Source organism: Pelophylax lessonae (genome assembly GCF_965119305.1).
Source record: "Pelophylax lessonae genome assembly, chromosome: 1".
Lineage (NCBI taxonomy): Eukaryota > Metazoa > Chordata > Amphibia > Anura > Ranidae > Pelophylax > Pelophylax lessonae.
In genome coordinates, this window is record NC_138768.1 from 637,346,697 (window position 1) to 637,373,920 (window position 27,224).

At 44.9% G+C, this 27,224-nt stretch overlaps 1 protein-coding gene across 3 annotated transcripts in view; it reads left to right on the top strand.

Moving 5' to 3' along the window:
* JADE1 (jade family PHD finger 1) overlaps positions 1-27,224 on the top strand; it is a 353,837-nt gene that overhangs the window by 300,560 nt on the left and 26,053 nt on the right. For 2 of the 3 annotated variants that reach the window (XM_082270299.1, XM_082270300.1), the window contains exon 9: positions 3,107-3,628. The exons of the other annotated variant lie outside the window; for it this stretch is intronic. In XM_082270299.1, the coding sequence (XP_082126425.1) occupies positions 3,107-3,628 (522 nt within the window). The remainder of the gene's footprint in view (positions 1-3,106; positions 3,629-27,224) is intronic. 3 annotated transcript variants of the gene reach the window in all.

A 27,224-nucleotide genomic window follows, 5' to 3' on the forward strand; every position in this document is an offset into this window, starting at 1 on the left:
AAATCAATGGTGGCATCATCTGATCACAAAATTCATTCAGAATTCAACCATGTATGGCCTGCATAAGTTGTGAGCAGTTGCTTCCTATTTCTTATATTAAGTGGTCACGCATAGGATTCTATACCTACACAATAAATGTGTCTTTACTGTTTAACCACTTGCCGACCAGCCGCTGTAATTATTCTGCGGCAGGTCAGCTCTGTTACGCTTAACAACGAACCGTCGCTTCGTGTAGCAGTCCGCCAGGCACCCAGATCGCTCCCCATGGAGACAGAACGGCTGTCTGCCTACTTAAACACGGCAGACCCCTGTTCTGTCAGTGATGAACACAAGGGATCCCGTGTTCCTCCTATTTAGGATCTCTCTTTAGGAGTCTCTCTGTTCATCCAGTAATTACAACCCCCACACAGTGGCAAGGTTGATCTGCTGATAGCTTTAACTGCTTGCCGACCTGCCACTGTAGTTTTACTGCGGCAGGTCAGCCCTGTCCCATGAAACAATGTACCTGTACGTGCACCGATTGGCCACAGGGGGAGCCAGTCACTCCCCATAGAGACAGAACGGCGGTCCGTTATGAACACCGGCATCCCTGTGTTCCTCTTATGTAGTTCATGCAGCAAGCCCATCTTATGTGTTCATGCAGCAAGCCCCCCCCCCACAGTTAGAAAGCACCCCCTAGGGACACATTTAACCCTTTGATCGCTCCTGATGTTAACCCCTTCCCTGCCAGTGTCAGTACAGAAACAGTGCATATTTTTAGCACTGATTATTGTAATGTCACTGGTCCCCCCAAGAGTGGCAAAAATGTTAGGTGTCCGATCTGTCCGCTAAAAATCGCTGATCGCCACCGTTACTAGTTAAAAAAAATTAAATAAAAATGACAAATCTTTCCCCTACTTTGGAGACACGATAACTTTTGCGCAAACCATCACACTTATTGGGATTTTTTTTTTTACCAAAAATATGTAGCAGAATACAAATTGGCCTAAAATTATAAAAAAAATATTTTTATTTTTTTTTTTAATTGGGAATATTATATAGCAGAAAGTAAAAAATATATATTTTTTTTTTTTATAGCTCAAAAAAAAAAAATCTGAGGTGATCAAATACCACCAAAAGAAAGCTCTATTTGTGGAAAAAAGTCCTCAATTTTATTTGGGTACAGCATCGAACGACCATGCAATTGTCAGTTAAAGTAACGCAGTGTCAAATCCCAAAAAATAGCCTGGTCATTAAGGGGGTAAATCCTTCCAGTCCAGAAGTGGTTAAAGAAGAATTAAAGTGGAGTTTCACCTAAAAGTAGAACTCCTCATTTACTTCCTCCCCCCCTCCGGTGCCACATTTGGCACCTTTCAGGTGGGGAACGGGTACCTGTTTTTAACAGGAATCCTTCCGGGAGTAGCCGTGGAAGTTTGGCCCCCTCCTCCTTCCCCTGCCGCTGAGCCAATCCGAATGCGCAGCGCGCTTCGCGCATGCACATTAGGGGCCTTGCACGTGAAGCCGCCAAAATTCACTGCCGGGTCCCTCACCGGCAATGGCGGTGCTTCGGTTTCATATGCAACTGCCATGGTGCTGCCCATGTGATCAGTTATGATACCAGCCACTTGATTGTTTGACCGTTTACTTGAGGACACAAGCAAATGTGACAGTTAGCAGTCCCGGTATCCCTGGAATGTAATGGTTTTTTGAAACTGATAAATCGATGTGGATAGTTTAGCTTTGATTTGCTGTTCAGGGGCTCAGGGCTTCAGCAAAATGGCAGCCTCCAGCAAGAATAAACAGGAACCATGCTGGAGGAGGCAATTTATAGCGCACACAAATTTTGGTTGCGTAATAATTCATGTAGAATATTTGTTACTTGCCAAGAACATTCTTTTTTTTTTTTTTTCTTTGTCAAGCTGTTGTGGGTAAAGTTCCGCTTTAATATTTATGCTACCAAAATTAGTGTGTGCTGTAAATTGCCTCCAGCATTGTTACTGTTTCTTCTTGCTGGAGGCTGCCGATTTGCTAAAGCTCAGAACCCGTGAACAGCAATAAATCTTTAGTCTGTCAGCAGATCGGCCTCTACAAATTCAGCACAGTGCTTTAAAAATCGAGAGCAACTGATCATGTGCAGAAAAGGATGCAATGGTGTATTACTTGATTTTAAAAAGTATAGGCACTTATGTTTAATGTTTTACATAGCTTTACCAAGAGGCACCAGCATGAAGTGATCCAGCAGGACTAAAGTTCCACTTTAAATAGAAGTCAAAGCCCCATATAAATTCTTGGTCACAGATCCTAACTATACTGATATACAGGAGCGGATTTGAAAAATAATGCAGGTACTAGTGCCAGCACTTTAGCACCATTGTTCTTGGTTAGGCAAGTTTCTGTTTAAAGCGCATGATAAAATAATAAAAGGATGTGTCTGACACCTATTCTTGGCATACAGAGAGTTCTACGGCCAGAACTGCATCGTAGAGCAGCAACACTGCTCACTTTTTCCCCCCTCAGGCTCAGAATGCATTGAGAACCAATCAAATACTGTGAGGAGGGTGTGTGTCAATAGATGCACGTAGCCTGTCTTGGGATTATGTCCGCACATCTGTCCCCATAGCAAGTAGTTTGTTATGGGGGAAGACAGAGACGAGGAATGGATAGCACCGGCAGGGGGACTCCAAAAGAGAAACTTCAGGGCCACTCTGTGCAAAACCACAGAGCAGGTAAGTATGCAGTAATTAGTATTTTAATTTTTAAAAAAATCTACCTTTTGCAGTCACTTTACGTTTCTTCTGCACTTAAAATGAGCAATGGTTGTAGTACTGATGCAGTAGCCATCCAACAATTCTAAGGCAATCTTACTTTGTGGTGTGATTAATGCTTGGCTCCTCCCTACTTCTAAAATTGTAAGATCTACAGGCCCAATGGCACCCACTGATCAAATCAGGGCAGTTTTGCACCCTAAAAAAAATGTAGCTGGTTTCTTGGCATAAACAACTGTACACTTGCAGGAGCATACGGAATTTGTTTATTCAAAGTTAGAGGCCATAGTCTTTAAGCTTTATGTTAACACTGTTGCACGTTTATTAATAGTGCTTCCATTTTTTTATTTTTTTGCTTTCAGTGCTCTATTAAAAACTGTCGCACAGCTTTTCATGTGACATGCGCATTTGATCGGGGGTTGGAAATGAAGACCATCTTGACAGAAGAAGATGAAGTAAAATTCAAGTCTTATTGTCCAAAGCACAGTACAGACAAGAAGACAGAGAATGGACAATATGGTGACAGTGCATGTGAATTGAATGGGGCAGCTAGGGCCTCCCCTGTGTGTTCAGAGGATTTACAAGGCCTTAATGCCTCCCAGCAGGAGGCCAAGCATGGGAGCCAGCGCAAGCTGAAGCTTCAGCAGCTTGAGGATGACTTCTATACATTTGTCAATGTAAAGGACGTGAGTCAGGCCCTACAAATCCCCTGTGACGTGACCGATTATATTTACCAGTACTGGAAAATGAAGAGAAAATCCAACTTCAATAAACCACTAATAACCCCCAAGAAGGATGAGGAAGATAACCTGGCCAAACGGGAACAAGATTTTTTGATTCGTCGGCTCCAGCTCTTTACTCATCTGAGGCAGGACCTTGAAAGGGTGAGATTTGTAGTTGAATTTGAACACACACACTATAAAAGTGGTGTTCTGCTAAAGTGTAACTGTGCTTTTGTTAAAAATTAGCAGTTAACTACAGTCAGGTCCATAAATATTGGGACATCGACACAATTCTAATCTTTTTAGCTCTATACACCACCACAATGAAATTGAAATGAAACAAACAAAATGTGCTTTAACTGCAGACTTTCATCTTTATTTGAGGGTATTTACATCCATATCAGGTGAACGGTGTAGGAATTACAACAGTTTGTATATGTGCCTCCCACTTTTCAAGGGACCAAATGTAATGGGACAGATTAACAATCATAAATCAAACTTTCACTTTTTAATACTTAGCTGCAAGTCCTTTGCAGTCAATTACAGCCTGAAGTCTGGAACGCATAGACATCACCAGACCCTGGTTTTCATCCCTGGTGATGCTCTGCCAGGCCTCTACTGCAACTGTCTTCAGTTCCTGCTTGTTCTTGGGGCATTTTCCATTGTTTGTCTTCAGCAAGTGAAATGCATGCTCAATCGGATTCAGGTCAGGTGATTGACTTGACCATTGCATAAGATTCCACTTATTTCCCTTAAAAAACTCTTTGGTTGCTTTCACGGTATGCTTCAGGTCATTGCCCATCTGCACTGTGTAGCGCCGTCCAATGAGTTCTAAAGCATTTGGCTTAATATGAGCAGATAATATTGCCCGAAACATACTTCAGAATTCATCCTGCTGCTTTTGTCAGCAGTCATATCATCAATAAATACAAGAGATCCAGTTCCATTGGCAGCCATACATGCCCACGCCATGACACTACCACCACCATGCTTCACTAATGAGGTGGTATGCTTTGGATCATGAGCAGTTCCTTTCCTTCGCCATACTTTTCTCTTCCCATCACTCTGGTACAAGTTGATCTTTGTCTCCTCTGTCCATAGGATGTTGTTCCGGAACTGTGAAGGCTTTTTTAGATGTTTGGCAAACTCTAATCTGGCCTTCCTGTTTTTGAGGCTCACCAATGTTTTTCATCTTGTGGTGAACTCTCGGTATTCACTCTGGTGAAGTCTTCTCTTGATTGTTGACTTTGACTTACATACACCTACCTCCTGGAGAGTGTTCTTGATCTGGCCAACTGTTGTGAAGGGTGTTTTTGTTCACCAGGAAAAGAGTTCTTCGGTCATCCACCACAGTTGTTTTCCGGAGTCTTTCGGGTCTTTTGGTGTTGCTGAGCCCACCGGTGCGTTCTTTCTTTTTAAGGATGTTCCAAACAGTTGATTTGGCCACCTCTAATGTTTTTGCTATCTCTCTGATGGGCACACATACAAACTGTTGTAATTCCTACACCTTTAACCTGATTTTGATGTAAATACCCTCAAATTAAAGCTGAAAGTCTGCAGTTAAAGCAAATCTTGTTTTTCGTTTCAAATCCATTGTGGTGGTGTATAGAGCCAAAAAGATTAGAATTGTGTTGATGTCCCAATATTTATGGACCTGACTGTATGTTCATCTCAATTGTACAGTACAGGAAAGTAGGCGTGTACTCATAGAGCCTTATATATTATGTTATAACCCTTAAAAAGCTTTTTAAGGAAAAGCCCCCTGCGCGCCTTATCTATAATCCTACCCCGCTTCCTAAGTTCTCAGTTTTTTGTTAGTATAGCAAGGTTATGGAACACTTCTCCCTGATTTCTCTCTCTCCCATGACAAAATATTAGCTTAACTAGTTTATGATGTTATTGTGGTATTCTTCAACACTTCACTGGCTTTTATTCCAAAAATGAACCAAGGCATCCATATCCATGCAGCCTCAAAAAAAAAACCTTAGGAACCATACCCAGATTCTGCGCAATGGAGACAGCCTGTTTCTTTGAGCACTGGATGCTGGATGGGCACTTTGTGCAATGTGTGTATTTAGCCACAGGGTTCTTTACAAGTTCAGGACTGTGGTCCATCCCTTTGGATCTCAAGCCCTGAAGACTCCTTTAGGGGGAAGGCCCACTGTGTGGTGCGAAGCTGGACCCTATATATACCAAATCAGTGGGTGTTTCCTGGGTGCTCTGACACCAAGTATTTATAATAGTGATTGACCGATATCGTTTTTTCGTTACCGATATTTTGCTGATCGCATATCGGCATTGGCCGATATTTTCACACATGTAAAAATTACCCAAAAAAAACAAAATTCGACAAAAATATCTTAATAAACATGTTAATCTTTATTAACATTTTTAACATTAAGTGCTCTTTCTTCACACCTTAACTGCATAAAAACTGATATGAAAACTTCAATTGCAGGGACATTTGCTTTGCCTTTCACATCATCTTATTGTGCATTAATGCATAATAAAGTGCTGCAGTAGTGGACTCACACACTGCAATATGTTACTGCAGTGCAGTCAGTGCTAAACAGCTACACAAAATACACATTGGATTGGATGGACTGGAGTCAGTGGAGGACTACCTCTGCAGTAAGGCACTGACTGCAACTAATGCAGTGCAGTCAGTGCAAAACTGCTAGAAAAAATCCTAGGCAACAACAGCTATACAATATACACCGTGACCACACATACACAGTGGATTGGATGGATTGGAGTCAGTGAAGGACTACCTCTGCAGTAAGGCACTGACTGCAACCAATGCAGTGCAGTCAGTGCAAAACTGCTAGAAAAAGAGCAAGGCAACAGCTACACATGTCACAGTGGATTGGACTGGACTGGACTGGAGTCAGTGGAGGACTACCTCTGCAGTAAGGCACTGACTGCAACTAATGCAGTGCAGTCAGTGCAAAACTGCTAGAAAAAATCCTAGGCAACAACAGCTATACAATATACACCGTGACCACACATACACAGTGGATTGGATGGATTGGAGTCAGTGAAGGACTACCTCTGCAGTAAGGCACTGACTGCAACCAATGCAGTGCAGTCAGTGCAAAACTGCTAGAAAAAGAGCAAGGCAACAGCTACACATGTCACAGTGGATTGGACTGGAGTCAGTGGAGGACTACCTCTGTCTGCAGTATGGCACTCACTGCAACTACTGCAGTCAGTGCAATACTGCTAGAAAAAAATCAAGCCAACAGCTAGACAGATTGGATTGGAGTCAGTGGACTACCTCTGCAGTAGGGCACTCACTGAAACAACAGCAGTCAGTGCAAAACTGCTAGAAAAAAAAAGCTAGGCAACAGCTAGATATTGGATTTGGACTCTTAGCAGTAGGGCACTCACTTCAACTACAGCAGTCAGTGCAAAACTGCTAGAAAAAGGTAGGCAACAGCTAGACAGTGGATTGGGTTGGAGTCAGTGGACTACCTCTGCAGTAGGGCACTCACTGCAACTATAGCAGTCAGTGCAAAACTGCTAGAAAAAAAGGTAGGCAACAGCTAGACAGTGGAGTGGACACTACTCTTTTCAATACTCCCAGTTAAGTAGAACAATATTATAATGCAGGAAGCAGAACATTTCAGCATTTCCATGGTCACCTGTTAAAGGTCTTCTGTTTTGCTGAAACAATGCTGCAACTTTGTAAACATGCTCAGAAGTGGAGGACAGAGGAGCAGAGAGAGAGAGAGGTATCTTCTAGCACGGGAAGCACGTCTTTTGTAGCGTGCCTCATTTTCTCTCCACCCCTGAAGAGGATGACTTCTTCTTTCAATTACGGCTTCTTTCAAATAAAGATGAAGTTCATCATCAAGGCTCATCATTGCAGATTCAGAAGAAATTGAATCCTCCGCATGAGGCCCCAATAAAACACTGAAAATGTCCTGATCAATTTGATGACGATGAAGCAGATTCTCTTCTGTTCCTTGACCTATTTTTGGACATTTGTCTGTTTTTTCAGCATGCTGCTCTTCATAAAAGTAGTGTTCTGGACTTGTCTTTTCGGCAAGAACCTCCATATCTTCTGTCAGCCATTGTTTCGCCTTAGCCAATACATCATCAGAAGAGAGAGCATGGTTCTTGTATCGAGGATTCAAAAGACTTGCTAGCACAACATTTGTAATCTATTCATGCTTCTCAAAACATATACCAATGAAAACTCTTTGGCTTGACAGACCATCATTTGAAAGTTGGAGGGTGTTGTGTGCCATGTTGACACAGAGGTCTGACGTATCAGCAAGCCTCATTCCTTTAGGCATGTTTGCTCCACTGTCTCGAAGTTGCGCAAGCATCACTCTGTCTTTGTTCCCCATTCTTCAAGCATGCCTAGAAACATTTCTCTACTGTACTCAGCTGTGTGGGATCCTTGCATCACTTTTGTATTCAAGACCAATTGCCTTTTTTGTCCATCCGCTGTCAATGAAGTGGCATGTAAGAATGAGCAGTGACTCGGACTCTGTTTGTGAGCAGCAGTCCGTCGTGAATGAGAGTGAGTTGCCAGCATTCTCTGGTTGCAGCAGAGCCTTTACTTTGTCAACTACCTTTTGGTGTAGCTTTGCCAGTATTTCGGTTCGATAATACTTCTCCCTCTTCAGTGTGTTGCTTGGCTCAAGGATGGACATCAGCCGCTTAAATCCTGAGTCAGACACCATTGTAAATGGCTGGTTATCAGTGACAATCATTTCTGTGATTACTCTGTCCAGCAGTTGGGATCTTCCATCTGAATCTAGACAATGATATCTGTTTTTTTCACAAACATATCTGGTATTGTTGTCTGGGAATGGGATAGTGGAGGAGGTATTGAATCAAAATCACATTGATATTCATTTTGTTTTTTTCTGTGCTGCATGATACAATTCAATATGATGAACTCTTAGATGGGCCCAAAGATTTGATGTATTTTTGTTTTTTGCAGTTACTGATCCGATGCTTATGTTGTTTGTACATGTGTTGCACGTTGCTGCTTTTCCTGGAGATGGTTAAGACGAGAAAGTCCCAGACCACACTTTTACTCTCTCTCCTCATCCATCTCCATTTCAACTTGAAAGACACAAAGATTAAATAAATGGGTTGCTGAAGTTGCTGCTGATGCTGGCACCCTGTTGTGGGGTAGTGGCTGATGCCTGGCAGTGTGGCTGGCCTGCCGGAACACTGTGGTGGCTGCCTGGTGTCACCCTGTTCTGGGTGGCTGGCTTGCAGGAACACTGTGGTGGCACTGGCTGGCTGGCTTGGTGTCACCCTGTCATGGGTGGCTAGCTTTCAGGAACAGTCTGTGGTTGGCTGGCTTGGTGACTGGTGTCACCTTGTTATTGGTGGCTGGCTTTCAGGAACAGTCTGTGGTGGCTGATTGGATGGCTTGGTGTCACCCTGTTATCAGGTGGCTGGTTTTCAGGAACAGTGTGGTGCCTGGTTGGCTTGCTTGGTGTCACCCTGTTATGGGTGTCTGGCTTGCAGGAACCCTGTGGTGAGTGGCTGGCTTGGTGTCACCCTGTTATGGGTGGCTGGCTTGCAGGAACACTGTGGTGGCTGGCTGGATTGATGTCACCCTGTTATGGGTGGCTGGCTTGCAGGAACACTGTGGTGGGTGGCTGGCTTGGTGTTGCCCTGTTATGGGTGGCTGGCTTGCAGGAAAACTGTGGTGGCTGGCTGGATTGATGTCACCCTGTTATGGGTTGCTGGCTTGCAGGAAAACTGTGGTGGCTGGCTTGCAGGAACACTGTGGTGAGTGGCTGGCTTGGTGTCACCCTGTTATTGATGGCTGGCTTGCAGGAACACTGTGGTGGCTGGCTGGATTGGGGTCACCCTGTTATGGGTGGCTGGCTTGCAGGAACACTTTGGTGGGTGGCTGGATTGGTGTCACCCTGTTATGGGTGGCTGGCTTTCAGGAACAGTCTCTGTGGTGCCTGGTTGGTTTGCTTGGTGTCACCCTGTTATGGGTGGCTGGCTTGCAGGAACACTGTGATGGCTGGCTCGATTGGTGTCACCCTGTTATGGGTGGCTAGCTTGCAGGAGCACTGTGGTGGCTGGCTGGCTTGCAGGAGGACTGTGGTGGGTGGCTGTCTTGCAGGAAAATTGTGGTGGGGGGCTGGCTTTGGGTCATCCTGTTGGGTGGGTTGCTTGCTTAGTTTCACTTACTCACCCTGGCCTGTTGTGGCGGGCAGCTGGCTTGCTGGAACACTGGTCACGGTGGCAGGTGGTTGGCTTGGTGTCATCTGAGTGGCTGGTTGCTTGCTCGCTGGGCTGGCATCCTGTTGTGGTGGGTGGCTGAGGCCAGGGCCTGTGGATGGATGGCTGGCAGAATGACTGGATCGGACTGCAGCTGGCTGTAACACGAGGCTGTGGGAGGCGGTCTTAAGTGCAGTGTGCGGTGAAATGGCGTCACGAATGGGCCGTGCAGGCATGGGAGGCGGTGTTAGAAGGCATAACGTGTGCGCGCAACATACGGAATGACGTCACGAAAATATCGGCAGTATCGGTAAATCAAAAGGCCGATCCCGATATATCGGGGAAAGTGCATATCGGCCCCCCGATATATCGGTGTTGCCGATAATCGGTCGATCTCTAATTTATAACGCTGCTTGCAAGGGGGGCACCTGGTCCTCTGTAGACCAGCTATAAAAGCCCACCACCTGGTCCTCTGTAGCCCAGCTTTGCAGGACTGCCACCTGGTCCTCTGTTCATACCTTCTGAAAGTCTTAACAGGTGGTCATCTGATCTTCTGTGGATATAGCATACGGCTTCATGGTTCTTACAGGAGCACTCTGAAGTTTGGTTTGATAAACTTTGTTGATGGGCCTGTTGACAGTTGCCCAGCCTTCCCATTCATTGCTTGGATTTCTCCCAGGGTCTATGAATACTTGGCTTGTGTCCTGTACTGTACAATTAAAATAAGGTGGATTCTGACTTGCCTGTAAATTTCATTTCTCTGTCGCTCATTGACAGACGTAGTCCTCGTTGATTAATAACAACTCGGGTTATACTGCCCTCTACAGGAGTAGGACTAGACAGGAAAGAAAACGTTCTGGCCACACCCTAGGGGCAGTCCCAGAGGGTATATCCTCTCACTTCCTGCTACAGCAAATCAGTTTTTTTCTGTCTAGTTAGGAGTAAGGACCTAGATGCCTTGCTAGGATCTTCAGTCCTGGCAGGATTTTTTTCTTAGATTTTTTAGACAGCTTTTTTCTCCAGTGTTCCTGTGAGATCTTCAAGCAAGAAAGCTGGAACTGGGCGAAAGGCTGGATGTTGAGATCCAGTGGTCACCCCAGTTCAGCCTACGAGCGCGTGCAGGCCATAGCTCCGCGCTGGGTCGGCCGCGACATAGTCCCACTGGACGGGGACTGACCCTGCGAGTTAAACGTCTCGCTTAAACGCCAATGACCAACAGAGTCACGGCGTCCGTATTGGTCGACAGCCCTCCCACCCCGGTGGAGAGGGGTACTGTCAGGAGTTGGCGCCCGCCTGGTTCCGGTATGGTGAGTAGTATGTTCCCCCTTTTCCCCCTGACGGGTTTGTGGTGAGCGCGGGCCCCTCTCTGAAATGGTAAGGATGGGTCTCCCCTCTATCCTATAACATGTCACAGATCCCCCTATTTGAGTGTGATTTTTGTGAACAAGAAACCAGGAGGCTTGGTTTGGGAGCTGACAATCTAATGTCATTTCAAAACTGTAAAGATGACTGAAGTCAGTGGCAGTACTAGAATATTACTGTGGTAGCATAAGGTATCCTACCTGTCAGAGGTGTTCACAGGGCGATGTCTATGCATGTATAACTGCAGTCCAGATCGCATTCCTCCAGCAAGGGCAGGCTGCCTTCCGACGGCCCACGGACCGCATGCGGCCTGCCAGGGTCCGGTACCGCCGGCCAGGCTTATCACCATTCAGGGTGAAGTTTGGGGGGCCGATGCACTCCCGCAGGCCGCTAGGCCGAATACAGCATCCCGCAGGCCGCTGCTAAGCCGCCGCTATCCTAACAGGCTGCCGCCATTGTCTTGCAGAGCACACGAGGCCGCCATATTGGCGTAGCCTCGTGTCTCCAGCATGGGGGCGGCCATGTTTGAGGTGACCAAACACCTCGTGGAGCCAGGGGGAGGCGCCGGCAGGCGTGTTAAGGGGCGGAGCCGCCTCCTTTACCCAGGAAAAAGGGCCAAAGACTGTCTGTAACAGGACAGCACTGAGCAAGCTGATGAAAACTTCTGTGCATCAGGGATGAGCCTTGGGGTCTCTCTCTCTCTCTCTCTGTGGGGTCCAAAAAGGCAGGTAACACTGAGGGGCGCTGTTGCGACTGGGGCAAATGTCTGGTATAATCATTGACCCTGCCGCATAGGTATCCCCACCGGATCCCCTCAAGGTGGCCGCAGGACCCTCCAGTACCTCACTTGTTTTTAATGCATTATCGGCAGTTTTGGAGTCTTTGGTATCCGGGGTGGAGGTGGCCTGTCAGGGACGGGGGTCAAGAAGCGACCCCCGCCTACCCCTATTTTTTATCTGATACTTCAGATACGGATTCGGAGCTGGTCAATACAGCTGCAGGTCCCTCTTATGGGGCTGTTGTCTCAGGTAATGTCTCCTCAGCAGTGAGGAGAATGTTTCTGCCTCCGCCATAGCACAAGAGTGGTGGATGCACTAGTTGTGTCCGTCCGGGGAAACCTTTAGTCTTGAGGTTACACCGGCAGAGGTAGCTGAGACTGAAATTCTTTTTTGGTACTTTTCCTTTACCCAAATGGGGTCGTTTTGAAATGAACCCCTGTTATTTCCTAACGCATGGCTAGGCGCTATCCGTTTGAGGAATCCCTCTTTAATGGATAGACGGTACCACCTGCTGTCTTGCCACAGACTGTTAGGATAAAGAGGACCTCGTAACCAACGAGGACCTTCCCTTTCTGCTCATAAAGAGTTGTTCGTTCCGTGAGGGCGGGCGATAAGACGAAACCCTCCAAAGCCCCTTTAGAGGGGTTTCAAAGGGCGCTGGTCGGCTAAACAAAAAGTCCGGCTCAGCCAAGCCTGAAAAATACAGCCTGATGCGCCCCTACTCATCTCTGGGGTGGGGGGGATGTCTTCACCGGTTTCCGGATCCACGGCTTGCCAGAACCCCGGACTAAGGGGTTCGCGAGGTCATACGGTCAGGATACAGGATCGAGTTTCAATCACTTCCACCGGTGCGATTCTTCCCTTCTAACATTTAACGGTTTCAGGGGTTCTATTCGAACCTGTTCACAATGCCCAGGAAAGAGGGCAAGGTACGTCCAATTTCTGGACTGGGGGGAAAAATAGAGTCCATCTGAACAGTGGTGGCCTCCCTGCATCAGGGGGATTTCCTGGCGTCCATAGACATTTAGGATGCCTATCTTTATATCCCCATCATCGCAGGACATCAGCGTTTTTTCTTCACTTTCCCAAAGATCATCCCTGGTTCCCACCAGGAGACTGAACTATCTGGGCCTAAGGTTGGATACATCCTGGGCAAGAGAGTTTCTCCTTGCGGAGAAACTCCAGAAGGTTCAGTCAACGATTCGGATGTTGCTGTCCGTCAATTGGCTGGGACAGATGGTGGCCTTCTTAGGGGCAGTACCGTATACCCAGTCTCATACCCGAATTCTCCTGAAGGAGATTATTTTCTTATGGAATCAGAATTCCGATTTCCTGGACAATCGGATCCGGTTGAGCGAGCGGACCAGGGAGCCTCCGATGCTCAACCAGGGGAAGTCATTCCTTCCGATAGTATCCAGATTACCAATAGGGTATCGGAACTGAGAGCGATCAGATTTTGTCTGATTTACTGGACCGAGCAGCTCTAGAGCAGCCCGATTCGGATCCAATCGCACAATGCCACGGTCGTGACTTATGTCAAGAAAGGGGCACTTGGAGTGTCCTGGTGGCCATCGAAACGACTAGCATCTTTCGTTGGACGGAACGATTTTGTTCCGGATCTCCCGGCAGTGTTCACTCCGGGGGTGGGAAATCGGCACGCAGATTATTTCAGCCGTCAGATTCTGGATCAAGGGGTATGGCCTTTTCATCCAGAGGTTTTTCACAAGCTGTCCCTTCACTGGGGCACACTGGCACCTTGGCTCAACAGGAAGGTGCTGAGGTTTGTAGCTCGCACCCGCGATCCTCTAGCGGACCCAGCAGAAACTCTGATCGCCCCGTGGGGGCAGTATCAGCTACGGCATGCCTTCCATCCTCTCAAGTTACTGCGGGAACTTCTTCGCAGGATAGAGGTGGAGGGAATTCCAGTTATTCTGGAAATTCCGGACTGGCCTCGTCGAGCCTGGTACGCCGACTTGGTGAGGCTAGTCGCGGACGCTTCTTGGAGACTTCCTCTCAGGGAGGATTTGCGGTCTCAGGGACCGATCTTCCATCTTGCTTTACAATCGCTGGCTTAATGGCCTGGCCATTGAGACCCAGGTACTGAAGGACAAGGGAGTGTCAGCTTCAGTTATTCCTACCTCTAGTTAAAGCAAGGAAAGCGACTTCCAGCACATGGAAGTCATATATTGCGTGGTGTGAATCTTTTGGATTTCCCCCACATACCTATTCGGTGACCCGAATCTTGGTCTGTCTGCAACAAGGGGTTGAGCAGAAACTGTCCTTGAGCACTATCAAGGGTCAGGTTTCAGCGTTAGCAATCTGCTTTCAGAAACCTTGTCCTAAGACTAGCCATCCTTGGGAGTTTGCATTACACTCCTTGGATGGGGTTCAGAAGGATACACTTGACTACTACGAACTTGTTTTCGTAAGACTGACTCACTTTTTGTGATCACGGATAGCCCTTGAAGGGGGTTGCCTGTGTCTGCCGCGACCATATCTAGATGGACCAGTCAGACGGTGGTACAGGCTTATTCTATTAAGGGTCGGAATCCTCCGTTCCCTGTTAAGGCTCACTCTACTCGGGCGCCTAGTGTCTCCTGGGTCTTCCGCCATCAGGCGTCAGCGATCCAGGTTTTCAAGACGATGACTTGATCGTCGGTTCATACCTTTACAACATTTTATAAAGTTGATGTGATGGCATCGTCAGATGCCTCTTTTGGCCACAAGGTTCAGCAGGCCGCAATCTGAGGAGACTGTTGGTCTACCTCAAGGGTTTGTTGGGTGTTTCACTTAGGTCTCATCTTTTTGCTCGATGAGTCCTTGGTGCTTCTGGTTGGCTCCGGTTGGGCCTTCTGGATTTTGATTTCTGTTATCCCACCCCTCATTTGTGGTACTGCTTTGGGACGTCCCGAGTTGTTATTAATCAACGAGGACTACGTCTGTCAATGAGCAACAGAGAAAAATGGATTTTTGTAAAATCTTACCGTAAAATCCTTTTCTCTTAAGCTCATTGACAGACGTAGTACCCGCCCCTCTGTTTTTGAGTTGGGTTGGGTTAAATTCTCTAAACACTGCTTTGTGACATAACTGATTTGCTGTAGCAGGAAGTGAGAGGATATACCCTCTGGGACTGCCCCTAGGGTGTGGCCAGAACGTTTTCTTTCCTGTCTAGTCCTACTCCTGTAGAGGGCAGTATAACCCGAGTTGTTATTAATCAACGAGGACTACGTCTGTCAATGAGCTTAAGAGAAAAGGATTTTACGGTAAGATTTTACAAAAATCCATTTATCTTCGAGTAGCGTACAGCGCATAGGCCACCATCCCTTCTATTCCTGGGTTACCCTGCATTGCTTGCTACAAAATTAGGGACTCGCTGAGTGGGGTAGGGTTACAGAGGCAGCACCCAGTAGGAATGTTCTCAAAACCTTTGCCAGTGTCCAATCCCCGGAAAGTATGCGCCTACAACCAGTGTCTATGAATACTGTGTACTGTACTCCAAAATATGGAATTTACAGACCAGTATGGTTCAATATTGAGTTAGCCCACCCTTTGCTATAACAGCTTCTGCTCTTCTTGGAAGGCTGTCCACAAGGTTTAGGAGTGTGTCTATGAGAATGTTTGACCATTCTTTCTGGAGCCCGTTTGTGGGGTCAGGCACTGATGTTGGACCAAAGGCCTGGCTTGCAGTCTCTGCTCAAATTCATCCCAAAGGTGTCTATCGGGTTGAGATCAGGACTCTGTGCAGGCAAGTCACATTTCTCCACCCCCCAAACTCCCTCATCCATGTCTTTATGGACCTTGCTTTGTGCACTGGTGTGCAGTCATGTTGGAACAGGAAGGGGCAATCCCCAAACGAATCCCACAAAGTTGGGTGTATGAATATGTCCAAGAAGTCTTGATATGCTGACGCGTTAAGAGTTCATTGACCGGAACTAAGGGGTCTAGCCCAACCCCTGAAAAACAGCCCCACACCATAATCCCCCCTCCATCAAATGATTCAGACCAGTGCACAAAGCAAGGTCCATAAAAACATGGAAGAGTGAGTTTAGGGTGGAGGAACTTGACACAGAGTCCTGACCTCACGTCTTTGGGATGAATTAGCACAGAGACTGCAAGCCAGGCCTTCTCGTCCAACATCAGTGCCTGACCACACAAATACTCCCCAATACTTTTGAAACATAGTGTATATGCAAAAGTTTTAGGCAGGTGTGAAAAAATGCTGAAAATTAAGAATGCTTTCAGAAATAGAAGTGTTGTTATCCATTATTTAATCATTTAAGCCCCGTACACACATACCGATTGTCGGCCGTAAATATTCGACCGATCGGCCGATTGTAGGCTTGTTAGTATGATGCTTCCGACAGCGCATTTTCGGCCGAACAGAATCTGTCGTGCAGGCATTAAAATATTTGTTGGCCGTCACCAGAACGGCCGATTGTTCGCAAGTCAGTACAGATTTCGGCCGACAGACAGCAGATTAGCAAGACTGGGCATGCTCAGAAAAGAAAAAAGACAAGGAAAGTTAACCATCACATGACATCACTTCTGCAGTCGGCTGTTGTTGGCCGACAAAATTCGTGTGCAGTCTTTTGCAGTTTTCAACAGACACGAGAGCGCTGGACAAAAGACGGCCGATCGTTCGGCCGACAATCGGTACGTGTGTACGGGGCTTAACTCTCCAGTTTAACCACTTCCATACCGAGTCATGTAAAATGACGTCGGCAAAGTGGTTGTCTAGATCCGGGCCGCCGTCATATGACGTCGGCCCGTTCTAGCTGCTACTGCGCGCCCCCGGCGGCGCGCAGCGGCGCGATCAGGGATGAGGCTCGTCCCTCGGACATAGCCCATCCCTGATCAAGGTAAACAGCCAATAGAAATTGGCTGTTTACCACGTGATCGGCTGTGTCAATCACAGCCGATCACATGAGCGGCTCCAGCACGAGCCGCTCGTTCTCTCTGCAATGCGCGCCCCCGGGGGCGCGCAGAGCAGCGATCGGGGACGAGGCTCGTCCCTCGGACAGAGTCGATCCCCGATCTAGGTAAAGAGCCAATGAAATTGGCTCTTTACCACGTGACCGGCTGTGTCCAATCACAGCCGGTCACAAATGTCAACAGAGAACACGGTAACTAGCTGTCACCGTGTTCTCCTCCTCACACACTGATCCTGTGTGAGGAGGAGATTGTGGTAACAGCTAGTTACCAACTACAGTGCACCCCAAACACACTGATTTCCCCCCCCCCCCCCCCAATAAAGAGCACCTGTCACTAGCCCATCAAAGTACCCAAGTACCTGTCACCAGCCCATCAGGTACTCAGATGACAGGTACTTGGGTACTCTGATGGGCTGATGACAGGTACTCGGGTACTCTGATGATGGGTACTCTGATGACGGGTACTCGGGTACTCTGATGACGGGTACTCGGGTACTCTGATGACGGGTACTCGGGTACTCTGATGACGGGTACTCGGGTACTCTGATGACGGGTACTCGGGTACTCTGACGGGTAGGTCCTGTCCTGTCGTGCCTATTTCTATTACGAAGAATATTTACATTTCTTTTAATAGAAATAAAAATGATCAATTTTTTTTTTTTTTTTTAAACGGTGTAAAAATAAAAAATAATAAATAAAATAAATAGTAAAAAAAAAAAAAATTAAAGCGCCCTGTCCCCGTTAGCTCGCGCGCAGAAGCGAATGCATACAGAAACCCCGCCCACATATGTAAACGGTGTTCAAACCACACATGTGAGGTATCGCCGCGATCGTTAGAGCAAGGGGAATAATTTGAGCCCTAGACCTCCTCTGTAACTCAAAGATGGCAACCTGTAGAAATTTTTAAATTGTCGCCTATGGGGATTTTTAAGTACCAAAGTTTGTCACCATTCCGTGAGCGTGCGCAATTTTGAAACATGACATGTTGGGTATCTATTTACTCGGCGTAACATTATCTTTCACATTATGGAAAAAAATTGGGCTAACTTTACTGGTTTCTTATTTTTTAATTAAAAAAAGTGAATTTTTTCCAAAAAAATTGCGTTTGGAAGACCGCTACGCAAATACGGTGTGATAAAAAATATTGCAATAATCTCCATTTTATTCTCTAGGGTCTCTGCTAAAAAAAAATATATAATGTTTGGGGGTTCTAAGCAGTTTTCTAGCAAAACAACTGATTTTAGCTTGTAAACACCAAATGTCAAAAATAGGCCTAGGCAAGTGGCTAGGATGCATGATGATGCTCCTTGGATGTTAGGCCCCTCTATATGGCTAGGCTGTGAAAAAGTCTCACACATGTGGTATTGCCATACTCAGGAGGAGTGGCAGAATGTATTTTGGGGTGTCATTTTTGCTGTGTACATGCTATGTGTTAGGAATATCCTATAAATTGACAACTTTGTGTAAAAAAAAAAAAGTTTTCATTTTTTTCCCACATTTTCCAAAAACCTGTGGAAAAAAATGATATGTTCAAACGACCCATAATGCCTCATAGAATATACGTTGGAGTGTTTGCTTTCCAAAATGGGGTCATTTTGTGGACTTTTCCATTGTATTGGTGCTCTAGGGCCTTGAAAAGTGTGATAGGTAGTAAGAAAGTTTTATGTGTATTTATGCTCCTAGAACGCCTGAATGTGCTTCTTGGACGTGGAGTCTCTTTTTGTGGCCAGGCTGTGTAAAAGTCTCACACATGTGGTATCGCCATACTCGGAAGGAGTAGCAGAATGTATTTTTGGGTGTAATTTTTGCTGTGTACATGCTATGTGTTAGAAATAGCTTATAAATTGACAACTTTGTGGGAAAAAAAAGAAAAAAAAAATTTTTTCTTCATTTTCCCAAGAATTGTGGGAAAAAATTACAACTTCAAAAAACTCACCATGCCTCTTACTAAATACCTTGGACTGTCTACTTTACAAAAAGGTGTAATTTGGTCGGTATTTGTACTGTCCTGACATTTCAGGGCCTCAAGAAAGGAGATAGGCAGTCAGTACATCTGGTGTGATCAATTTTCAGTAATTGGTACCATAGCTTCTAGACTCAATAACTTTCACACAGACTAAATAATATACACTAATTTGGGTTAATTTTACCAGAGACATGTAGCAGTATACATTTTGGCCCAAATGTATGAAGAAAATTTTATTTTTTGCAAAATTTCATAATTGAAACTAAAAAAAAGTGTTTTTTTTTTCAAAATTTTTGCTCTTTTTTTGCATATATCACGGAAAAAAAAAACCCCAGTTGTGATCAAATACCACCAAAAGAAAGCTCTATTTGTGTGAAAAAAATGATAAAAATTTTGTTTGGTTACAGTGTAGCATGACTGAGCAATTGTCATTCAAAGTGTGAGAGTGCTGAAAGCTGAAAATTGGTCTGGGCAGGAAGGGTGTCAAACTGCTCTGTATGGAAGTGGTTAATAATTGAACAGAAGAGAAATCAAAATCAAACCAGTCTTTGGTGTGACCACCCTTTGCTTTCAAAACCGCATCAATTCTTCTCGGTACACTTACACTCCGTTTTCGATGGAACTCGGCAGGTAGGTTGTTCCAAACATCTTGGCGATCTAACCACACATCTTCTTTGGATGTAGGCTGCCTGAAATCCTTCTGTCTCTTCATGTAATCCCAGAAAGATTTGATGATGAGATCAGGACACTGTGGGGGCCAAACCATCACTTCCAGGACTCCTTGTTCTTCTTCTTTATGCTGAATATAGTTGACATTGGCTGTATGTTTGGGGGTGTTGTCCTGCTGCAGAATGAATTTAGGGCCAATAGCATGCCTCCCTGATGGTATGGCATGATGGAAAAATATTTGCCTGTATTACTCAGCATTGAGGAAACTTTTGACCCTGACCAAATCTCCAAATCCATTAGCAGCAATGCAGTCCAAAACTTGCAAGGAACCTCCACTGTTTCACTGTTGCCTACAGACAGTCATTCTTGTACCACTGTCCAGCCCTTCTGCTACAGGCAAATATTTCACATTTACTCATCAGTCCAGAGCACCTGCTGCCCTTTTTCTGCACACCACTTTTTATGTTTTCATTCATAATTGAGTCGCTTAGCCTTGTTTCCACATCAGAGGTATGGCTTTTTGGCCACAATTCTTCCATGAAGACCACTTCTGGCCAGACTTCTCTGCACAGTAGATGGGTGTACCTGGTCTCCCTGGTTTCCACCAGTTCTGTTCTGATGCCACATCATCTGATGTCAAAACGAAGTAAGCATGATGTGTCTTTCATCCGCTGCATTCAATTCCTTGGTTGACAACCTGCATATACGGTCCTCAACGTTGCCCGTTTCGTTGTGCTTCTTCAAAAGAACTTGTACAGTACATCTTGAAACCCCAGTCTGCTTTGAAATCTTTGTCTGGGAGAGACCTTGCTTACTCAGTATAACTACATTGTCTTGCCATGGTGTGTAACCTGAAACGGTCTTCCTCAGCCTCACCTTAGTAGCAGGGTTTGGCTGTTCCTCACCTATCTTTAAGCCTCCTTCACAGCCATTTCTGGTTCAGGTAATGACTGTTTCAATCTATATATGAAATTGATGACCATTAGCACCTGCTTGGTATAATTGGTTTATCATACACCTGATTCTTATCCTATAAAATCCCTGACTTTGTGCAAGTGTAAGAATGGATGCTGGTTTGAAGCCAAAGGGTTGTCGCACCAAATATTGATTTGATTTAGATTCTTCTTCTGTTCACTATGCATTTTGTAAATTGATAAAAATAAACAAAAGATATATTTTTGAAAGCAAAACTTTTGCACTGTGTGTGTACAGTGGATATAAAAAGTCTACACACCCCTGGCAAAATGTCAGATTTCTGTGAAGTAAAAAAAAAAAAAAAAAAAAAAAAAGACAGATGTATAATTCCTGAACTTTTTCCCACCTTTTAATGTGATCTATAAACTGTACAACTCGGTTGAACAACAAACAAACCTTTTAGGTGGAGGAAAGTAAAAATCAAAATCAAAAATATGGTTGCATAAGTGTTCACACCCTTAAACTAATACTGTTGATTTTATTACAGCACTAAGTATTTTTGGGTATGAGTCTATTTAGCATGTCACATCTTGACTTGGCAATATTTACACACTCTTCTTTACAAAAACACTTGAAATATGTCAGATTGCATGGGCATCTCCTGTGTGCAGCCCTCTTCAGATCACCCCACATATGGCTGGGCCATTCCAAAACTTTAATCTTCTTATGGTGAAGCCATTCCTTTGTTTTGTATATATGCTTTGGGTCGATGTTATGCTTAAGGATTAAGTTCCTCTGCATCTTCAGGTTTGTAGCAAAAGCCTGAAGGTTTTGTGCCAATATTGACTGGTATTTGGAACTGTTCATAATTCCCTCTACCTTGATTAAGGCCCCTGTTTCAGCTGAAGAAAAACAGCCCCAAAGCATGATGCTGCCACCACCATGCTTCAGTGTGGGTATGGTGTTCTTTTGGTGATGTGCAGTGTGTTTTTTTTTTTTTTTGCGCCAAATATATCTTTTGGAATTATGGGCAAAAAGTCCAATCTTGATTTCATCAGACCATAACTCATTTTCCCACATGCTTTTGGGAGACTTCAGATGTGTTCTTGCAAAATATAAACATGCTTGGATGTTTTTCTTTGTAAAAAAAAAAAAGGCTTCCATCTTGCCACTTTACCCCATAGCCCAGACATATGAAGAATACAGGAGATTGTTGTCACATGTACCACACAGCCAGTACTTGCCAGATATTCCTGCAGCTCCTTTAATGTTGCTGTAGGCCTCTTGGCAGCCTCTCTGACCGGTTTTCTTCTCGTCTTTTCATAAATTTTTGAGGGTCACTGTTGTGCCATATTTTCTGTACTTGACAATTACTGTCTTTACTGTGTTCCATGGTATATCCAATGCCTTGGAATGTCTTTTGTACCCTTCTCCTGACTGATACCTTTTTAACAATGAGATTCCTCTGATGCTTTGGTAGCTCCTTGTGGACCATGGCTTTTAGTATAGGATGCGACTGAGAAAATGTCAGGAAAGACCTACTAGAACAGCTGAACTTTATTTGGGATTAAGAGGCACTTTAAATAATGGCAGGTGTGTACTGACTATTTAACATGAGTGTGATTGAATGTGATTGCTTAATTCTGAACACAGCTACAGCCCCAGTTATAAGAGGGTGGGTGTGCACACTTATGCAACCACTTTATTTTATTTTTACCCCCCCCCCCCCCTCAAAAAAAAAGATTTCAGTTTGTTTTTCAATTGAGTTGTGCAGTTTATAGGTTACATTAACCTCCTCCCGCCCGCGCTATAGCCGAAAGACGGCTACAGCGCGGGCTCTAATTTCCGGGAGGCCGTCTTTATATGGCCTCCCAGTAACAGGCTCCCCACGCGCTCCCGCGAGTACGCATCGTGGAAAATCTGTGTCAGCCGTGTCCCTTGGATACAGCCAATCACAGATCGTGGTGAATGGCCAATCACAGCGGCCATTTACAGCGGCCATTTACCACGTGATCGGAACGTGCAATGAGAGATTATCTCAAATGTAAACATATGAGATCATCTCTCATCGCCAGCTCTCCTTCCTCACACAGAGACTGCGTGTGAGGAAGAGGAGAGCCGATCAGCGGTAAGGGGGACACAGAGAAATGTAATCAGGGCATATTAGTACCTCCTCATCAGTGCCACCTCATCAGTGCCCATAAGTGCCACCTCATCAGTGCCCATTTATTTATTTTCAAAATTTACTGGCAATTAACTGCCTTAAATCTGGAAACCATGGACATTACCAAAGACTGGGTTTCCTCCTTTCTGATGCTTTGCCGGGCTCCACCATGTTTTACAGATGACGTGCTTTGGCTCATGAGCTGTTCCAAGCCTTTGCCACACTTTTTCCTTCCTGTCATTTTGGTACAGATTTTGCTTTTCCCGAACTGGCCTGGATTTTTTAGATTTTTTTTTTGGCAAAATCAAATCTGGCTTTTCTAATCTTCAGGCTTATGAATGGTTTGCACCTTGTTGTGAACCCTCTATATATGCTCTCGTGAAGTCTTTTCTTGATTGTAGACTGACAATGATACACCCACCTCCTGGAGAGTGTCCTTCACTTGTCTGGATATTGTGAATGGGTTTTTGTTTACCATAGAGAGGATCCTGCGATCATTCACCACTGTTGTCTTCCGTGGGCATCCAGGCCTTTTTATGTTGCTCACTAGTGCGTTCTTCTTTCCTCAGATTGTGCCAAACTGTTGATTAGCCCACTCTTAATGTTGCTGCTATCTCTGATGACTTTGCTTTAATTTTTGAAGCCTTACAATGGCCTGTTTCACTTGCATGCACAGCTCCTTTTAATGCATGATGTAGGTTCACAGCAATAAATTCCAAATGCAAATACCACACTTAGAATCAACTCCAACTTTTAAACGGCGGGCGGTTGGCTTTCAGATAAGGGTGGTCCCAGTGGCGGAATTACCCTTACGGTGCAGGGGAAGAGGTGCCCCCCCCCCCGACGCCGCGTCCCAGACGTTTTCCCAGCTTACCGGACCCGCCGGCAGCGGGGAGAACTATCCGGTCCCGGATCCTCAGAGACAGAAAGTCGAGTGTTAGGCCTCTGTATGTGGCTAGGCTGTGTAAAAGTGTTACACGTGGTATCGCCATACTTAGGAGGAATAGCAGAATGTATTTTGGGGTTCAATTTTTGATATGTACATGCTATGTGTTGGAAATATTTCATAAATGGACAACTTTGTGTAAAAAAAAAAAAAAAATGCATTTTCATTTTCTTTCCACAGATTCCAAAAACTTGTGGAAAAAAATGACACGTTTAAAAGACTCATTATGCCTCAAAAATTATACGTTGGGGTGTTTGCTTTCCAAAATGGGGTCATTTTATGGGAGTTTCCATTGTCCTGGTGCTCCAGGGCCTTCAAAAGTGCGATAGGTTGTCAGGAAATTATATGTGAAATTTATGCTCCTAGAATGCCGGACAGTGCTACTTGGATGTTAGGCTTCTGTATGTGGCCAGGCTGTGAAAAAGTCTCACACTTGTGGTATCGCTATACTCAGGAGTAGTAGAATGTGTTTTGGGGTGTAGTTCCAAGTATAGATATGCTGTGTGAGAGAAATAACCTGTTAATACGTCAATTTGAAAAAAAAAAAACTTAATTTTGCAAAGAATTGTGGGAAAAAATTACAACTTCAAAAAACTCACCATGCCCCTTATTAAATACCTTGGAATGTCTACTTTCCTAAAAGGGGTAATTTGGGGGGTATTTGTACTTTCCTGACTTTTTAGTGTCTCAAGAAATTAGATAGGCCTTCAGTACATCAGGTGTAATCAAGTGTGATCAATTTTCAATGATTGGCACCATAGCTTGTGGACTCTATAACTTTCACAAAGACCAAATAATATACACTTATTTGGGTTATTTTTACCAAAGATAAGTAGCAGTATAAATTTTGGCCAAAATTTTTGAAGAAAAATTACTAATTTGCAAAATTTTATGACAGAAACAAAGAAAAATGTGTTTTTTCACAATATTTTCATTCTTTTTTTATTTATAGCACAAAAAATAAAAAACCCAGTAGTGATTAAATACCATCAAAAGAAAGCTCTTTGTGTGAAGAAAAGGACGCATTTTTTATGGGTACAGTGTTGCATGACTGAGTAATTGTCATTCAAAGTGTGAGCGCGCTGAAAGCTGAAAATCGGTCTGGGCAGCAAGGGGGTGAAAGTGCACTGTAGGCAAGTGGTTAATTGATGATGAAATAACAAAGGAGTAGCCCACACCTGGCCATGAAACCGCTTTTGATTCAATTGTCCAATTATTTTTAGTCCCTTTTAAAAAAGGGGATGGCTATTCTTAAGAGCTGTAATTCCTAAACCCTTCCTCCGATTTGTATATACATACCCTCAAATGAAACCTGAGTGTGCACTTTCAGACCATATCCATTATATAACTATAGCTTAGAATATATTTTGGTAAATACCTGAGAAACCAAAATTTTGCCTGTGTCCATATAATATAGTAGTAATTCGGTGCGCTACTATGATTTGAGGGTTAATAGATACTGCAGCTTGCACTAATCATTCCCCAGTCAGTCAGTGTAGATGGCTAAAAACATTCATTTAACTACTTCAGTCCCGGAAGGTTTTACCCTCTTAATGACCAGGGCATTTTTTGCGATTCAGCACTACGTTGCTTTCCACAATTGCACGGTCGTGCGACTCTGTACCCAAATACAATTGATGCCCTTTTTTGAAAAAAAACCAATATTTTTTACTTTCTGCTATAAAACATTCCCAATAAAAAAAAAAATTTAAAAAATCTATTTTTTTTAATCAGTTTAGGCCAAATTGTATTCTGCTACGTATTTTTGGTAAAAAAAAAAAAAAATCCCAAAACGTATATTGGTTTGCACAAACGTTATAGCGTTTACAAACTATGGGATAGATTTTTTGACTTTTTATTTTTTTTATTGTTTTTATTAGTAATGGCGATTTTTAGCAGGACTGCGACATTGCGGCGGACAAATCTTGACACGAAGTGACGCTTTTTGGGTACCAGTGACACCAATACAGTGATCAGTGCTAAATAATATGCACTGTTACTGTATAAATGACACTGGCAGGTGAAGGGATTTACACTGGGGGTGATCAAGGGGGTTAAGTTTGCTCCTAAATTGTGCTCACTAACTGTGAGGGGGAAGGCTCTGTGGCAGGCACATGGAGATCGGTGTTTCAGCTTAGCTGAGAAACACAATCTCATTGTGCTTGTCTGACTGGAGAGCCGCCTGCCTTGTCAGTTTCCCTGAAGATTGCGGGAGGCCGGCGGCGATCGCACTGCTCCTCCCACGGTCTGGCTCCCGCTGTGTCTAATCACATCGAGAGCGCGGCTCCAGAAGGGTCCAGACTACCGATCAATGTCTTGGAACTCTGAGCGATCAGACTGTTCTTGGACCATTGGACGGATCGTCTTCAGGGATATCCAGTGCACATTCAATCAGACAATGCCATGACCGTGGCTTATGTTTATTACCAAGGAGAAACAAAAAGTGTCCTGGCGGCTCTGGAGGTAGCCGGCATTCTAAGGTGGGCAGAACAGTTCGTTCCAGCCCTCTCCGCCGTGCACATTCCCAGGGTGGAAAACTGGCAGGCAGATTACCTCAGTCGGCAGGCGTTGGACCAAGGGGAATGGTCCCTTCATCCGGAGGGTTTCATCAATTGTTTCTCTGGTGGAGCATCCCCCAGGAGGATCTGTCGGCTCAACAGAAAGGTGCAGAGGTTTGTGTCACAGAATCCTCTGACAGATGCCACAGACGCGATGGTGGCCCTGTTGGGTCAGGATTGTCTGATTTACACCTTCCCTCCTCTCAAGCTTCTGCCAACATTTCTACACAGGATAGAGGCAGAAGGTATTCCGGTCATCTTAGTGGCTCCGTACTGCCTTGGTATGCCAATCTGGTACAGCTGGTCACCGATGTTCCTTTGAAGCTTCCTCTCGGGGAGCATCTGTTGTCCCAAGGACCGATCTTCCTTCCTGCTTTACAGTCGCTGGCTTTGACGGCTTGGCTGTTGAAGGCTAGGTGCTGGAGGATAGAGGTTTATCTGAATCTGTGATTCCTACGCTGTTAAAAGCTAGGACATCTCCTTCTAGGCAGATTTACCATTGTACATGGAAGACATAAATCGTGTGGTGTGAGTCTCTGGGGTTCATCCTCGCTGGGTCTTCCGTCATCAGGCTTCAGTGATGCAGGTTTGCAAGGCGGCCATCTGGTCCTCTGTGCACACTTTCACAAACTTGAATAGTGCATGTGTTGGCATCTGTGGATGTTTCTCTTAGCTGCAAGGTTTTGCAGTCTGCTGTTGAGAGGACCTGGTCCTCTTTGAGGGTGTATTGTTTTTTCAGTTGGGCTCCAGTTTTGGTTGAGCTCCTGTTGCCTGGTTGGCTACTGTTTAATTTTGGGAATTTTTTTTTGCTTTTCCTCCCTTTTATGTTTAACGTTTCTTTGGGATGTCCCAATGGTTAAGAAGATCAGGAGCCGTGTCCTTCAATGAACGAAAGAGAAAATGGGATTTTTGACTTACCGTAAAATCCACTGATGTTCATTGACGGACACAGCACCCACCCCTCTGTGGAGTTGTAATTCTTCTGACACTGCTTGTAACAAAACTGAGTACCTATAGCAGGGAGAGTGGAGTATATCCCCTGGGATTACCCAAACTTTTTTCGACCTACTGTCCTACTCCTGTACGGGGCAGTATAACCCAATGGTTAGGAATATCAATTGCTGTGTCCGCCATTGAACATCAGAGAAATGGATTTTACGGTAAGTCAAAAATCCCATTTCTCAATGGTTCATTGACAGACGCCGCTCCAAATTCTTCTTAACCATTGGGTTATGCTGCCCCCTACAGGAGTAGGACACTA